This window comes from Limanda limanda, chromosome 7 (assembly GCF_963576545.1).
Source record: "Limanda limanda chromosome 7, fLimLim1.1, whole genome shotgun sequence".
Classification (NCBI taxonomy): Eukaryota; Metazoa; Chordata; class Actinopteri; order Pleuronectiformes; family Pleuronectidae; genus Limanda; species Limanda limanda.
The window spans coordinates 387,501-404,468 of NC_083642.1; the positions used below are offsets into that span (position 1 = coordinate 387,501).

At 46.4% G+C, this 16,968-nt stretch overlaps 1 protein-coding gene across 1 annotated transcript in view; it reads left to right on the plus strand.

Moving 5' to 3' along the window:
* sox18 (SRY-box transcription factor 18) overlaps positions 1-5,605 on the plus strand; it is a 5,660-nt gene extending 55 nt beyond the window's left edge. The window contains exons 1-2 of the mRNA XM_061074359.1: positions 1-576; positions 1,982-5,605. The exon at positions 1-576 is cut by the window's left edge and continues 55 nt beyond it. Coding sequence (XP_060930342.1) covers positions 186-576; positions 1,982-3,042 — 1,452 coding nt within the window. The 5' untranslated portion in view covers positions 1-185 and the 3' untranslated portion in view covers positions 3,043-5,605. The remainder of the gene's footprint in view (positions 577-1,981) is intronic.
* The last annotated feature ends 11,363 nt before the right edge of the window (positions 5,606-16,968 follow it).

The following is a 16,968-nucleotide window of genomic DNA, read 5'->3' on the forward strand; positions in this document are numbered from 1 at the left end:
TCTTCTCCCTCCTCTCACTTCTCGATGCTGTGCTCTGGGACTCCTGCTCCGAACCCGTCTCCTTCGTCTCCTCCTCTTCCTCAGACCAAACACTTTGACTTACAGTTTCTCTCCAGGACTTTAGAACCCATCGACCCGGGTCAGACGTTAGTCCGGTTCCACTCGGACTGAGTCAAAGTCTCAGGATGAACTTACCGGAGCCCAGGTTGTCTCCAGAGACGGTTCTGTCCCTCGGGGGACACTGGACCTCCAGGACCCCGAGTCCAGCCTCGGATCCTGAACCGGGTTTTGAGCGGAACCTGTCGGAGGACTGCGGCCCCCCCGACGGCCTCGGAGCCGGCAGCGTGAGGAGACCCGAACCCAGGAGGTCTCTGACCCCCAGGTCAGGGGGTCAGAGCCCGGACCGGACCCCGGCAGGGGGGGGGTCGGTGGGCCCGGCCGACGGGAAGGTGGGGGGGGGCGAGCAGCGGATCCGCAGACCCATGAACGCCTTCATGGTTTGGGCCAAAGACGAGAGGAAGCGTCTGGCGCTGCAGAACCCGGACCTGCACAACGCCGTGCTCAGCAAGATGCTCGGTGAGATCACAAGCTTCACATCATAAAACCATAAATCATATCTGGCTTTAATGCTTTTCAAAAGTTTAAAATAGAGACAAACCTTGTTTAATTCATTTAAATTAATAACGTGTGAAGTGGACTTCATCAGAGAGAGAATCCTGGAGATCCGGACTCGTTACAGAAAGGTTCCAAACAAAACTTTAGTTTATTTAAAATATGTCACAAACTTAAATCAGAGCAACAAAACTCAACCAATGAGAAACTCTTTCAAAACTCATATAAACCATGAAAAGGATAATGTGACATTCCTCTTTTCATATTTTCAAAACCTGTATTATTGTATTTTTGACTTTATTATTTACGTCCTTACTTAAATAAAACTGAGTAAATAAATGAACGAGTTATGTAAATCATGACTTAAATTGATATATATTTTCAATGTGTGTATAATTTGCTTTATTTCACACAACAGTAGAAGTTGTGTTAACATTGTCGCGTCTGAAGCAGTGAACTGAACATCTGTCATAAATTATGATTGGATGAAAAACAACGACACAGTTTCACATTATAGATTCAAAACATCTTTCAGGAAATCAGATCAAACTTCTGTGTTTTTCTTCACATTAATAATGATTTCTGAGCGTTGACTGTGATGTCATCAATTTTCCTGAGTGATGTCATTAGAAACTTCAGGGTCAGAGGTCACACTGACTCCTTCCTATTGTTCTCAATGTTATACGGCACCGCAGATTATTCAGGCAGTTTATTAAAGTCAAATAATTAGAATAATATTAAATTGATCTCAGCGGAAATGTATTCCTTCATTCATTTTGAATATGAACCAAATATCTTCATGTTGAAGTTAGAAAAGCAGAAGATGTCACAGCTCATGAAACAGTTGAGCTTGAGACTCAGAACAATCTGCAGATTCATATCTGGAACTTCATGAAAACATAAACCATAAAGTTCGGCAGGAATCTTCCCCCAACGAGTTCTTAACGTTGTGCAACCACAACATTAAAGTTTGTGGGACGTGCTGTGGTTGATTTATGATTTGAACACAAACATGTTTCTGTTTGAATCGTTAGTTTTATTTCTCAGTAACTGTCGTTTTTAAAGAGGAATCATGAATTAAACTGGATCCAGCTGGAAAATATGAAAGTTTTCAAGGTTCTTGGTTGTCTAAGAGTTTTGAGTTGTTGTTTTTAATAAACAGTTTGAATATGAGATTAAGGTAAATAAGATAAGATAAATGTAGAAATGAATCATCATAATGTGGATCTGTCTAACAGCTGATAACTGGGATCAGTTAAAGTCTGGATTTGACGAACGATGATGATTTATGATTTATGAATTATGATTTATGATTTATGATTTATGATTTATGATTTATGGTTTTGTCTCGATGTCTTTGCTCCGTCAGGTCAGTCGTGGAAGAACCTGAGCGCCAGCGCCAAGCGCCCGTGCGTGGAGGAAGCCGAGCGGCTGCGGCTGCAGCACCTGACGGACCACCCTCACTACAAGTACCGCCCCCGGAGGAAGAAGACCCCCAAGAAGCTGAAGAGGGCGGAGCCGGGGGTCCTGCTCCACAGCCTGGCCCAGGGGGGGGGACCTGACGGGGTCTGTGGAGCTCCTGCATATGGACACCCCCACCACCACCCCCACCCGCACCACCTGCTGCCCCCCCTGGGTCACTTCCGGGACCTGCAGGGTCCGGGACCCCCGGAGCTGCCCACCCCCGAGATGTCTCCTCTGGACCTTCTGGAGGACGGAGAGTCCGTGTTCTTCCCCCAGCACATCCAGGAGGAGGGGGGGATGGGAGGGTGGAGCGGGTACCACCACCACCCCCCCCACCTCCACCACCACCACCCCCCCCACCCTCACCAGCACTACAGCCCCCACTACAGCAGTCACCAGCAGTGTGGGGGGGGGGAGTCCAGCAGGTCCTGTCATCACGTCACGCTTCGCAGTCCTGGGACGTGCCCCCCCCCTCTGTCCCCCTCCCCTGCTTCCTACCCCCCGCCCTCCATCAGCCTGTCTGAGCCAATGAAATGCCACCAAACCGCCCTTAGCTCCGCCCCCGTCGGCTACTTCAGTCAAATGTGTGGGAACTCAGCCCATAGCTCCGCCCATTTCCCCCCCTCTCACCTGGGGCAGCTGTCCCCTCCCCCAGAGTCCAGTGGTCACCTGGGCTCCTCCCACCCGGAGTCCAGTGGTCACCTAGGCTCCTCCTCCAGTGGTCACCTAGGCTCCTCCTCCGCTGACTTCTGGTCGGAGGTGGACAGACACGAGTTCGACCAGTACGTGAATAGTGGGAGGAGTCGAGACGAGGCCTTCGGACTGGGCGTCGGCTGTGGGGGCGGGGCCAAGGTCCCGGGTGGGCGTGGCCTATTGAGCGCGTGTGATGACGGCAGCACCCCCCTGATCTCCGCCCTGTCGGACGCCAGCAGCGCCGTTTACTACAGCGCCTGCATCACTGGATAAGCTCCTCCTCCTCTTCTCATAGAGTCTCACTGGGATTTAAACCCTCGATCTGATCTAAACTATTCAAATTTAATTGTAAATTAATCATTTAGTTGTATATACATTTACTGGAGTTCAAGCTAATGTGGCTAATGCTAATCTGAGCCGCGGCAGCTCTGTACTGCCCCCTGGTGTCCGGCTGCAGTTAGGATCATAAGCCCCTCCTCCTCAGTTCAGGTAGTTCCGATCTCACTGACGTTCGTTCAAGTGTTTCTGATCAGTTGTGTTTTAATTAGTTATTTGATGATTTAAAAACAAGCTCAGACCTCGTGATTGATGATTGACAGCTGAGACTCACTCCTGGTGATTTGTCTTCATCGTGGGCGGAGCCTGAGACGTGGCGTCCATCTTTATCTTCAGTCGTTCTATAGAACAGATCTTCTCAGCAGGTTTTAGTTTCTGCTGATCAGCAGCTTCTGTGGATTGAAGTGAAGAACGTTGAGATGATGCATTGTTCTCTGTGGAATCGTTTCTCTTTAGTCACTTAGATTCTGATCAAAGACCAAATACAAGGAAGTAAAGAAGCAGTTGAGCTGTGACGAGTCATTCAGTTCTTCTCTGTTAGCATGTTAGCATGTTAGCACAATGCTAATACGTGTTAGCTGGTTGCACTCAGACTGTGAGTCCTGCTGCAGCTTCTGGAGGATCTGGAGATGATGACATCAGCTGGTCTCAGTTGAAGAGCAGGACCTAAAGCTCGGAGCTGCACTCTGAACCCTGAGGAGACACCACAAGAACCACAGGAACTCATCCCCAGAACAATCCACATCTGTGATCTCACCTTGTTTTCATCTCAGGACGAATAATCCTCAAGTCAAATTCATCTCAGATCAAAGGGACCATGAAGCACAATGAAGAACAAACTCTGGAGATGAACAGAGAGAGAATCAAACCTGGGCCGTGGACCAGAACCCAGAACCACTGACGTGTCCCACAAACCATCAGGCTCGGGTTGGTTCTGACCCGGAGTCCAGACCTTCACGCTGAAGATGCTTTGCTCGTTGGGAACACGAGATGTTTGGATTCACTCAGACATGAAGCCTCTGGTCTCACAAACATCTCACAACACGAGTCAGATCAGAGTTGTGTTTCCATCCAGGAGGAGTTGTCGGAGCTTGTGTGGTAAATTATGATCGTTTAGCTTTAAGGTTTTTCTGCTCTTTGTTTCATTTACGATATAAAAGGAAATGTTGAGGTGTTGAGGCTCATGGTTCCTGGAGATGTTTACTGTTTAGATGCTGAGGGAGAAACTGAGACTATGAACTGTTCTCTTTGCACTGGGTTTACTGTCTTATCTGTATAGAGGGAACTCCACTTAACACTAATCTTAAGTCCATCATGTTAAACACTTTTTGTACAGAAAGAGATGTGTGGTTGTTTTATATAGTTTTATTTATCTTAAAGGAATAGTGGAACATCTTAGGGAATCAACTTATGTTTTCATGCAGAGATGGAGATCAGATCCAAAACTCTCTCATGTGAGGTCAGTAGGAAATCTGTTGTAAATAAGTCAGATACAAGATGTAGGTGCAAATTTAAAAGATGGTGGAGTCTTTATGCTAAGCTAAGCTAAGCTAAGCTAAGCTAAGCTAAGCTATCTGCCTCCAGCTCAGATGTTCTCACTTTCAACAATAAAGTGAAGAAGAAAAGTTGCCAAAAACTTCTCCTCTAAAGATGTGAGTCTGTATTATAATGTAAACTTTAAAGGCTTTGCGTTGGATCTGTGACGTGAACGTGAAGCTGCTCCACACCAGAGTCCTGCTCCTTCATGACTGGAAGTTCACCTCAGGATCTGTGGTTTGTGCAGATCACCCAGTTGTGTCCAGGTCTCTGTGTGTTTATGCAGCATCTTTCCTGTAATACTCTTGTATACAAGCTGCCTCTTCAAGGATTTATCCTGCATCTGTTCTGCGTTAGTTGTACAGACAATACTTTTTTTCTACATGAAACAGTAGAGGAGACTGGAGCGTTCTGCCCAGTGAAACCAGTTCTGTCCACCGCATCGTTCCTTGTGGCTGAAAACAGAGGAACATTCGTTTTTTCCACACATTTCCTCTGGAGGCCCGAGCCGCAGGCCAGCAGCAGCTCGAGCTCGAAGCATTAAAAAATATTTCTACATCTGCATTTGACATTCTTCTCTGTTGACACCAAACAGTCTTGTTTCCATTTTAATTGACCGTGACACACAAAGCACATCAGAGAAGGCGTTTCTGGAGCCGTGCAATAACTCTGGGCTTTTGGTAATAATTATCAGAAGGGGAAAAATGAAACACCCAAGATTTTGGGATTAAAACAAAGAAGATTTTTCTCAGCGGTCGTATAACGACAAATTAAAAGCAGGAGTTTCCCAGAAGTGTCACTGTGATTCTTCTGAATATGTCTGACAGGGAGCATTTATATATTTCCTCTATAAGTGTAGAAAATTGTTTTGTTTTTGTTTGTATTTGAAACGTGTGGGTTGGTTGTAAATGGATCTGTTTTGTTTCATAAAGTATTCCACAGAATAAACAATCAAATAAGTGTCGATGTTTGTATGTGAGTCTGTGGAGGAACAAGTTGAAATGACAGAAAGGACGTCCTCATCAAACGTCCCGTCCTCACCTGGGAGGGACGTCTGTCCTCACCTGGGAGGGACGTCTGTCCTCACCTGGGAGGGACGTCTGTCCTCACCTGGGAGGGACGTCTGTCCTCACCTGGGAGGGACGTCTGTCCTCAGAGATCCAATCACAAGGGAGGCTCATTTAAAACCATTTTAAGGCCTTTTTCAAACTACTTGACATTTCAATCAACCTTCCACATCCTGTCTCATGAAGACGAGTCCAGGTCTTTGTTCCATCCAGACGTGATGATTGTAATTCATTAGTATCCGGCTCCAGCAGGAAGTCGTTAGAGACTCTGCACGTGTCCTGAAGACAACCAGGACCAGAGACCACATGTCTGATAGTACCTTATCACCAATAGAGCCCTAAGCTCCCAGAATCCAGGCTGTTGTCCCTAAAGTCTCTAGAGGAGGAGGAGGAGGAGGAGGAGGAGGAGGAGGAGGAGGAGGAGGAGGAGGAGGAGGAGGAGGAGGAGGAGAGCTTCAGCATCAAGCTCCTCTCCTGAGGAATCATCTCAGCTCCAGCTGTGGAGGTAGACTCCCTCTGGACGCTGGAGATTCAAACCTTCCTTTGTGATAAACTTATAGTTCATTCTAGACTTTTGTCAGGTTTCCATGGATGAATAAATGGATCATTTGATCTCAGGTCACATAACAACAGGTTGAAATATTATGAATGACAGGATGTTGTAATAGTTACACATTGCTTATCTGAAACTGATCTTCATGGTTCCACTGAGGTTGAGTTCTCATGGAACAGAAGCACAAAGTGAACATCGTTCCAGTTGTTCTCAAGACAAACGAGATATGAATCTTCATATTCCAGAGGAAACACAGAAAATCTGTAGTCATTATTTTCATGTATTTAGTTCAGCTCTTAAATTGATCTCTGCAGTAAATCACACCACAAAACTTTCATTGTGAACTTGAGTCATCTTTTCACCTTCGTCCTCCTCATTCACACTTGAGGTCATGTTCTGTGTGTGTGTGTGTGTGTGTGTGTGTGTGTCTGTGTCTGTGTGTGTGTGAGTGTGTGTGTGTGTGTGTGTGTGTGTGTGTGTGTGTGTGTGTGTGTGTGTGTGTGTGTGTGTGTGTGTGTGTCTGTGTGTGTGTGTGTGTGTGTGTGTGTGTGTGTGTGTGTGTGTGTCTGTGTGTGTGTGTGTGTGTGTGTGTTGCTATGGTTACTGACAGGAATGTGAGCAGCGAGGAGGAAACTCCTGTGGAAGTTTGGGATGTTCGGAAAGGGTGTGTGTGTGTGTGTCCCTCTCTGTGTGTGTGTGTGTGTGTGTGTTTGTGTGTGTGCGTGGGAACAGAGAGGAAGAGGTGTATATTTTTGTGGGAACACCTCACCCTCTGCTTGTTACTCTGACTGGAAAAGATAACACAATCCTGGATTCCCCTTCTCCGCTGGAAATGAACGTGTGTGTGTGTGTGTGAGTGTGTGAGTGTGTGTGTGTGTGTGTGTGTGTGTGTGTGTGTGTGTAGTTAAAGACGGTGTTGTACTCCTGGTCCTCATCTCAGTGCTGGAGGCACGATCCCATCAGGCCACGAAGAGGATGGATGGTCAATATATTTATAATGTTAATAAAGTTTTCTGCTCATTCGTCCGCCTCCGAGGAAACATCCAATCAGGAATCTAACGTCACTAATGAGATACTGAATCTGTGAGGTGACCCCTAGTGGCTGTCGTGAATATGACGTGAGTTTGAGTCAGAAGACACTGTTTGTTTTATGTTACTTTCTGAGAGAGCCAGAGAGAGAGAGAGAGAGAGAGAGAGGGAGAGAGAGAGAGAGAGAGAGAGAGAGAGAGAGAGAGAGAGAGAGAGAGAGAGAGAGAGAGAGAGAGAGACAGAGAGAGGGATTTTCCCATCTCTTTCAGTCTTGTGGTGTTTTATTGGCCACATGTGGTTACGATGTCAGATCAGTCGCCACAACTACACACTGACTCACTAACTGTGTGTGTGTGTGTGTGTGTGTGTGTGTGTGTGTGTGTGTGTAGCTGCGGTCGTACATGTGTGTGTGATTTCACAGACTCTGATGTGAGCTGACAGCTGGTTTACTCTGTAAATATGTTTGTTTTTGAGTTTATGCAACTTGCAACATCTTTGTGTACACTGTGTGTGTGTGTGTGTGTGTGTGTGTGTGTGTGTGTGTGTGTGTGTGTGTGTGTGTGTGTGTGTGTCTGTGTGTGTGTCACAGATTAAATAAACAGCCTCCCCCTCCTGATGGTTTATGTTCAGATGACTTTTGTCCGTAAATCTCATCTTAATATTTAGAATTAATTTGTTTCTATTTACACTCACACTTATTGATTTATTGATAGAACTGTGTCTAATAGAAGCTGTTTGTGACTTGTCACAATGATCAGTGAGTTCTAATTAAGGTTCTTCTCTGAAGATCTGTTTCCATCAGTTCAGTTCCAGAAGGAAACTGAAACAGCTGCAGAGCATCATGGGAAATCTCTCACTAATCACTCTATAGTGAGTTCACCATGTGGTGGTTCTGTCCCAAAGTTTGGTGAAGTTCTTGTGTAGAGCACTTGTTGCTGGTCACTAACTGAGCAACATCTCCCAGCATGCATTGCGGTGGCGCTGTAGGGACGAGAGCAGCAGGTAGAGAAGGAGCGGTCTTATGAATATAAACACGAGCAGAGCATCTCACCTTTATGTAGACATTTAACAGATTCAACATGTTTTTAACTCAAAGCTTTGATACTAAGTGTAAAATAAACTTTTTAATTTACTGTTGGATTTCTTCTGGCGGACGTTGTTGTTGTTGTTGTTGTTGTTGTTGTTGTTGTTGTTCTACGTCATAACCCTGCGACCATGACGTCATCACTCCAGATGAGCTCAGAAGACAAACGTCCCTCGATCGTCTCCGTTCATCACAGAGTGACGTGAGACAGTGAAGACGTTTCAGTGGACGGACACATGTTTGTGTTAGCACGTCACTTGCCCATAACTTATTGTTCTTACTGTATATATTGTTGTTTTATGTCCAATTGTTGTTTATATGTCCAATGCACCGACCACACCAAGGCAATTTCCTGTATGTGCAAATATAATTCTGATTCTGATTGTCTCACATTGAATCATCGTCTCAACTCTCTTCTGATCTGATGGGACCAGATGATGTCATGGGGGGGGGGTAGTTCACTGCAGGATGTCGGCCGTCTCTTCCAACCCCCCCACTACTTCCTGTTTCCTGTGTCTGCAGGAAGTGGCTCTGCGTTCACCTCCTGTGCGAGGGCGTGGAGAGCGGTTGTAATAACTCATGTGTGATTTCACAGAAAACTGAAAACAATCTTTATTCATATTTGTAGAACCAGTGAAGCAGGAACCTTGTTTCTATAAGTTAGAAATACAAAAGTAAAGAAAACGTTAAAGCTCTGAAAGAGGAAAACCTGAAGTGAGGCTCATAGGATCCAGACTGCTGTTACCATGGTGACGTCTGGAAGGTTGGAGCGACCTTTGACCTTGTGTCTTTACTTTTAATAGACACATCTGAACACAAGCATCGTTTTATTCTTTCTTTCCATTTGTCCCTCTAGTCTTTTCTCTACCTTCTCTCCTCCCTCGGTATTCCATCTGTTTTCTCCTTCCTGTCGGCTTCCTCTCTTCCTCTTCTTCCTTTGTGTTCATCATTCACTCCATTCGTTCTGTGTTTCCCATCAAGGTCAAGGTTTCCTTTAAAGGTCGAGAACACAAATCCAGTCACAAGGGAAAAGTCCCTTCGACAGAAAGTCGTTTTCCAAAGTTCACAAACAGAATCAGGACCAGATGAGACAGAAAAGTCCTGTGTCCTGTGTCCTCTGTCCTCTGTTCTCTGTTCTCTGTCCTCTGTCCTCTGACCTCTGTCCTCTCTCCTCTCTCCTCTCTCCTCTCTCCTCTCTCCTCTCTCCTCTCTCCTCTGACCTCTGACCTCTGTCCTCTATCCTCTGTCCTCTGTCCCCTGACCTCTGTCCTCTGTCCTCTGACCTCTGTCCTCTGACCTCGGTCCTCTGTCCTCTGTCCTCTTTCCTCTCTCCTCTAAACTCTGTCCTCTGTCCTCTGACCTCGGTCCTCTGTCCTCTGTCTTCTGTCCTCTTTCCTCTGTCCTCTGAACTCTGTCCTCTGTCCTCTGTCCTCTGTCCTCTGTCCTCTGTCCTCTGACCTCTGTCCTCTGTCCTCTGTCCTCTGACCTCTGTCCTCTGTCCTCTGACCTCTGTCCTCTGTCCTCTGACCTCTGTCCTCTGTCCTCTGACCTCTGACCTCTGTCCTTGTCTGTCTCCCCTCTCTCTCTCTGCTGTCCTTGTCTGTCTCCTCTCTCTCTCTGCTGTCCTTGTCTGTCTCACCTCTCTCTCTCTCTTTGCTGTCCTTGTCTGTCTCACCTCTCTCTCTCTCTCTGCTGTCCTTGTCTGTCTCTCCTCTCTCTCTCTGTCCTTGTCTGTCTCCCCTCTCTCTCTCTCTCTCTCTCTCTCTCTCTCTCTCTCTCTCTGCTGTCCTTGTCTGTCTCCCCCTCTCTCTCTCTCTCTGCTGTCCTTGTCTGTCTCCCCTCTCTCTCTCTCTCTCTCTGCTGTCCTTGTCTGTCTCCCCCCTCTCTCTCTCTCTCTCTGTCCTTGTCTGTCTCACCCCTCTCTCTCTCTGCTGTCCTTGTCTCTCTCACCCCTCTCTCTCTCTGCTGTCCTTGTCTGTCTCACCCCTCTCTCTCTCTGCTGCCCTTGTCTCTCTCACCCCTCTCTCTCTCTGCTGTCCTTGTCTGTCTCCCCTCTCTCTCTCTCTCTCTCTCTCTGCTGTCCTTGTCTGTCTCACCTCTCTCTCTCTCTTTGCTGTCCTTGTCTGTCCCCCCTCTCTCTCTCTCTCTGCTGTCCTTGTCTGTCTCACCCCTCTCTCTCTCTCTCTGCTGTCCTTGTCTCTCTCCCCTCTCTCTCTCTCTGCTGTCCTTGTCTGTCCCCCCCTCTCTCTCTCTCTCTCTCTGCTGTCCTTGTCTGTCTCCTCTCTCTCTCTGCTGTCCTTGTCTGTCTCACCTCTCTCTCTCTCTCTGCTGTCCTTGTCTGTCTCCCCTCTCTCTCTCTCTCTGCTGTCCTTGTCTGTCTCACCTCTCTCTCTCTCTGCTGTCCTTGTCTGTCTCCCCCTCTCTCTCTCTCTCTCTGCTGTCCTTGTCTGTCTCCTCTCTCTCTCTGCTGTCCTTGTCTGTCTCACCTCTCTCTCTGTCTGTCCCCCTCTCTCTCTCTCTCTGCTGTCCTTGTCTCTCCCCTCTCTCTCTCTCTCTGCTGTCCTTGTCTGTCTCCCCTCTCTCTCTCTCTCTCTCTCTCTCTCTCTCTCTCTCTCTCTGCTGTCCTTGTCTGTCTCTCTCTCTCTCTCTGCTGTCCTTGTCTGTCTCCCCTCTCTCTCTCTCTCTCTCTCTCTCTCTCTCTCTCTCTCTCTCTCTCTCTCTCTCTCTCTCTCTCTCTCTCTCTCTCTCTCTCTCTCTCTCTCTCTCTCTCTCTCTCTCTCTCTCTCTCTCTCTCTGCTGTCCTTGTCTGTCTCCCCTCTCTCTCTCTCTGCTGTCCTTGTCTGTCTCTCCTCTCTCTCTCTGCTGTCCTTGTCTCTCTCTCTCTCTCTCTCTCTCTCTGCTGTCCTTGTCTGTCTCCCCTCTCTCTCTGCTGTCCTTGTCTGTCTCACCCCTCTCTCTCTGATGTCCTTGTCTCTCTCACCCCTCTCTCTCTCTCTGCTGTCCTTGTCTGTCTCCCCTCTCTCTCTCTCTGATGTCCTTGTCTCTCTCACCCCTCTCTCTCTCTCTCTGCTGTCCTTGTCTCTCTCACCTCTCTCTCTCTCCTCAGCGGTGTGGGTGTTAAACCTCGGTGCTGTGGTCTAGTGGTCTGGTGGCCTTGGCTTTGAAGACTTGTGGTTGTGGGTTCGGATCCCGGGCAGGAGGAACCACGAACCTTGACTGGAAACAGTTAAACCAGCCAATCAGTGTCCGAGAAGCTGAGTCAGCAGATCTCACTCTGAACTCTGCGTCTTTTAACGTGTGAAATATATAAAAATGTTGCTTGAAAGATGAGAAACTGAGAAAAATATGTTCATAAAATAAAATGAGCCACTAACAGCTTTAGTGAAAAGGTTCAATTCTTCTATTTCCCTCTTTTCAAACTGTTGTCAGATCTTCTCCAGATCAACTTCTCCTCTTCTCATCAGGTGAGTTCAGAACATTTCAAGAAAACAGGAGAAAACTTCCTCCACCCAAATGAACGAGGACAGACGAGACGAGGACGTCTTCAGAGACGTCGTGGTCTCAACATCTATTTTTAAACCAGTGACTAAAGAACCCGAGCTATTTGGGGAACTGCTCCAAAACGTTGTGTTATAATTCCGTCCATTTATCTTCGCTGGTTTTCTTTAACCTACACATCTAAACACCGGGTTCAGCTGCTGATGTGGAAATCTGCTCAAATTACACGGAATTTCAGCCCAGTTTTATATATTTGTCTGTTGTTGGTTTTGTCCACGACGTTGTCACTATAACAGGCACTGACGCCGCGTGGGAGTGTGTGTCTGTGTGTGTGTGTCTGTGTGTGTCTGTGTGTGTGTGTCTGTGTGTCTGTGTGTGTGTGTCTGTGTGTGTGTGTGGCGTGGTGACCCAGCATGACGCCACAGTAAGCATGGCACATGGCTTCCAGCCGACAGAGACAGAGAAAGTGTGGGAAACTGACAGAAGAAGACAAAGAGAGGGAGGGAGGGAGGGAGGGAGGGAGGGAGGGAGGGAGGGAGGGAGGGAGGAGATGAAGAAAGGAGAGAACAGACGCAGTCAGAAGAGGGAAATTGATGGTGACAGAAAAATTAAAGAAGGGAAACATGAAAAGAAAGAAAGAGGGAGGGAGACGCAGAGAAGAAGAAGAAGAAGAAGAAGAAGAAGAAGAAGAAGAAGAAGAAGAAGAAGAAGCAACAGAATCAAATGAAGAAGTAACTTAAACTTAAATATATTTGAAGTCACAGGGTTTATTGACTTTTCTCTCAGTCTTGTTCCAGGTCCAGTGCTGCCGCCTGGTATCAGGACGTATGAATAACCGATACTTTGTGATGTAATCTATTACCTTCTGTAGTCTGCCTCCAAACTGAAGCACAGCTGCAGGAAGCGACTCATAACGGCTGAAAGTGGACGAAGACCCCAGGTCCAGAGAGGATTCTAATGTGGACCTCAGCCCTGTGTTCTATGTAACGACCAGCAGAGGGCGACTCCTCTGTCAGAACAGAAGCTCACACGCTGATGGTTGACGTCACAGTGACAGATTCCATTTATACATTATCACGTGATCAGAGTTTGAGAAGGGTCGATTTATGAGACAATTTTGGCTGTTTTCTATTCTATGTTAGTTTCTCTGTTTCTCTCAATAACCAGAGAATGAATATGAATCCATGAAACACACACAGGACATGTTGAGTGATCACACTGATGGGAAAGAGATTTAAAGTTTTCATGTTTTTTAAAACGGAGAAGTTTATTAAATATCATGAACTAGAGGGAATGAACTTTGTTGTCTGATAGAAACGTGCTCAGCTCAACAAGCTGCGACGACACTGAACACACAACATACACAACTTACACAACTTACACAACTTACACAACTTACACAACTGGTGAGAAGTTTTACATCCAAGTTGCATCTGTAACTTTCAGCTGATTTAAAGAGACGAGGACAGACAGAGACGGAGACACTGAAAAAAACAACAGAGACACTTTTCTTGGGTTTTCTTGTTATTGTTTTTCTCTTTAGCTCAGTTTTCTCCTTCTCAGGTTTCCCCCCCGCTCCGTTCCCAACATATCATTGGCTGTGGTGTGTGTGTGTGTGTGTGTGTGTGTGTGTGTGTGTGTGTGTGTGTCTGGAGCCTGGAGCCATGGGATGGATTGTGTGGTTACCCACTGGTGTTACCAGGGACACAGGGGCACCTCTCTCTCTCTCTCTCTCTCTCTCTCTCTCTCTCTCTCTCTCTCTCTCTCTCTCTCTCTCTCCTCTCTCTCTCTCTCTCTCTCTCTCTCTCTCTCTCTCTCTCTCTCTCTCAAGAAGTCACTTGATTTGAGGCCGTGAGAAAACGTTCATGTTCAGTATCTGAGGAGAAAGTTCTTCTTCAGACTGTGGAGCAACGTGAGACTTTCACCTTGAATCCGTCACGTTTGACTTCAGACGTTAAACGGATTCATTCCACATTAATCTCATTCCACATTAATCTCATTCCACATTAATCTCATTCCACATTAATCTCATTCCACATTAATCTCATTCCACATTAATCTCATTCCACATTAATCTCATTCCACATTAATCTCATTCCACATTAATCTCATTCCACATTAATCTCATTCCACAATAATCTCATTCCACATTAATCTCATTCCACATTAATCTCATTCCACATTAATCTCATTCCACATTAATCTCAGCGGAACATTGATTCAGCACCAAACACACAAATGGACTTTTGACACTAAGAAAAGCAGGTCTGTTTAATTTCATTCACTTTATTTGACAGGGACAAGGCTCGTTAATCAAAAGCAAAGTGACAGTAAATGGGTCAGGGTTTATATACATATATATGTATATATATAATTTAATATATATAAATAAGTGTGTATGTAAATGTTGGGTTTTGAGTTTGTCCCTCTGTGATTCACGTTCGATTCCTCGAACGCTGCAGAAGCTCAGCAGCTCGTTGTCTTGTCAGTTTTTCATTTTGCTCGTTTGAAGAAGAAACTCGTGAAACAACAAGTAAATAAAAGTTCATGTCTGTTTACAGAGCGACGCCCAGAACTCGGATGTGAGTCAGAACATGGACTGATGGAGACCGGTCATGTGACCCTGGAAGTGAGTGACGATCCAATCACGTGTCAGACGCTGGTTCGTGTCAGACGCTGGTTCAAAGCGTCTGTTCAGAGAACAAGGGACAGACATTTATCCAAGGACAAGGGACAGACATTTATCCAAGGACAAGGGACAGACATTTATCCAAGAACAGATTCAGATACTTTCTGATCATGTTCAACATCTGCTGAGTCCAACTCCTCCTCCACTGCTGGAAGGACTCGAACCAGCAACCTTCCAAGTCTCCGTCCCCAAGCTTCCAAACCCTCAAACCTCAACTGAGCCAGTTAATGAGCAGGTCTGAGACGCCGAGAGCCACACGTCTGTCCTGAGGGAATCGAACCTGCTCCCACGAGACGTCCAGTCCTCAGCGGCTGAGACGAGCTTCCAGGTTTCTGACCCGTGAAGATTTTATCACCGATTTTAGACAGACTGAGGACAGAGTGAAGACAGATAGAAGACAGACAGAAGACAGACAGAAGACAGACTGAAGACAGACTGAAGACAGTGTGAAGACAGACCAAAGACAGACTGAAGACAGACTGAAGACAGACTGAAGACAGACTGAAGACAGAGTGAAGACAGACTGAAGACAGACTGAAGACAGACTGAAGACAGAGTGAAGACAGACAGAAGACAGACAGAAGACAGACAGAAGACAGACTGAAGACAGTGTGAAGACAGTGTGAAGACAGTGTGAAGACAGACAGAAGACAGACTGAAGACATTGTGAAGACAGTGTGAAGACAGTGTGAAGACAGTGTGAAGACAGTGTGAAGACAGATTGAAGACAGACTGAAGACAGAGTGAAGACAGACTGAAGACAGACTGAAGACACAGAGTGAAGACAGTGTGAAGACAGACTGAAGACAGATTGAAGACAGACTGAAGACAGACTGAAGACACAGAGTGAAGACAGTGTGAAGACAGTGTGAAAACAGACAGAAGACAGACTGAAGACAGTGTGAAGACAGTGTGAAGACAGACTGAAGACAGATTGAAGACAGACTGAAGACAGACTGAAGACAGACTGAAGACAGACTGAAGACACAGACTGAAGACAGTGTGAAGACAGAGTGAAGACAGAGTGAAGACAGTGTGAAGACAGAGTGAAGACAGAGTGAAGACAGACTGAAGACAGACAGAAGACAGACAGAAGACAGAGTGACGACAGTGTGAAGACAGTGTGAAGACAGACTGAAGACAGTGTGAAGACAGAGTGAAGACAGACTGAAGACAGTGTGAAGACAGACTGAAGACAGACTGAAGACACAGAGTGAAGACAGTGTGAAGACAGTGTGAAGACAGACAGAAGACAGACTGAAGACAGTGTGAAGACAGACTGAAGACAGACTGAAGACACAGAGTGAAGACAGTGTGAAGACAGACTGAAGACACAGAGTGAAGACAGACTGAAGACAGTGTGAAGACAGACTGAAGACAGACTGAAGACACAGAGTGAAGACAGTGTGAAGACAGTGTGAAGACAGACTGAAGACAAACTGAAGACAGACTGAAGACAGACAGAAGACAGTGTGAAGACAGATTGAAGACAGACAGAAGACAGACAGAAGACAGACAGAAGACAGACTGAAGACAGACAGAAGACAGTGTGAAGACAGATTGAAGACAGACTGAAGACAGAGTGAAGACAGACAGAAGACAGACAGAAGACAGACAGAAGACAGACTGAAGACAGTGTGAAGACAGTGTGAAGACAGTGTGAAGACAGTGTGAAGACAGACAGAAGACAGACTGAAGACAATGTGAAGACAGTGTGAAGACAGTGTGAAGACAGTGTGAAGACAGATTGAAGACAGACTGAAGACAGAGTGAAGACAGACTGAAGACAGACTGAAGACACAGAGTGAAGACAGTGTGAAGACAGTGTGAAGACAGACAGAAGACAGACTGAAGACATTGCAGGTCTCACTCGTCCACACCAGATGGATTTAAACACAGTCTGGTTTTGGACTCAGTTCTGTAAAAGGATGAAATGAAGAGTTGAAGGTTCAGTAAACTGATGTTTTGTGTCCGTCCAGGTTTTTATTGCTTCTGTCCTGAAGCCGAGAGACGCAGCGAGACACCGAGTGAGAGCTGGAGTCTGGACAAGAGCTTCTTCACACTCTGAGACTCACTCATTCCCCGTTCTCCAGATCTATAGATCCAGATCAGACTCAACGAGCGTCTCCATGAACAGAGACACAGGAGGGACGTCCTGCTGGTCTGAGCCGTGTGGGGTCAGAGGTCACAGTGGTGTTGACATGGAAGAAAGAGGAGAAAAGGATTGTGAGAGGAAGAGAGAAGGAGGAAGTGAGGGAGTTTAACTTCCTGTTCTCAGCTCCTCACTTCCTGTAGGAGCGGAATCCCAGGACCTTGTGTAACAGCTGCTTCAGAAAAACAATCATCACGTCCCACAGCTTTAACTCTGTCATGAGTTTCCTTCCTCAGCAAGAGGACGAGATGGAAC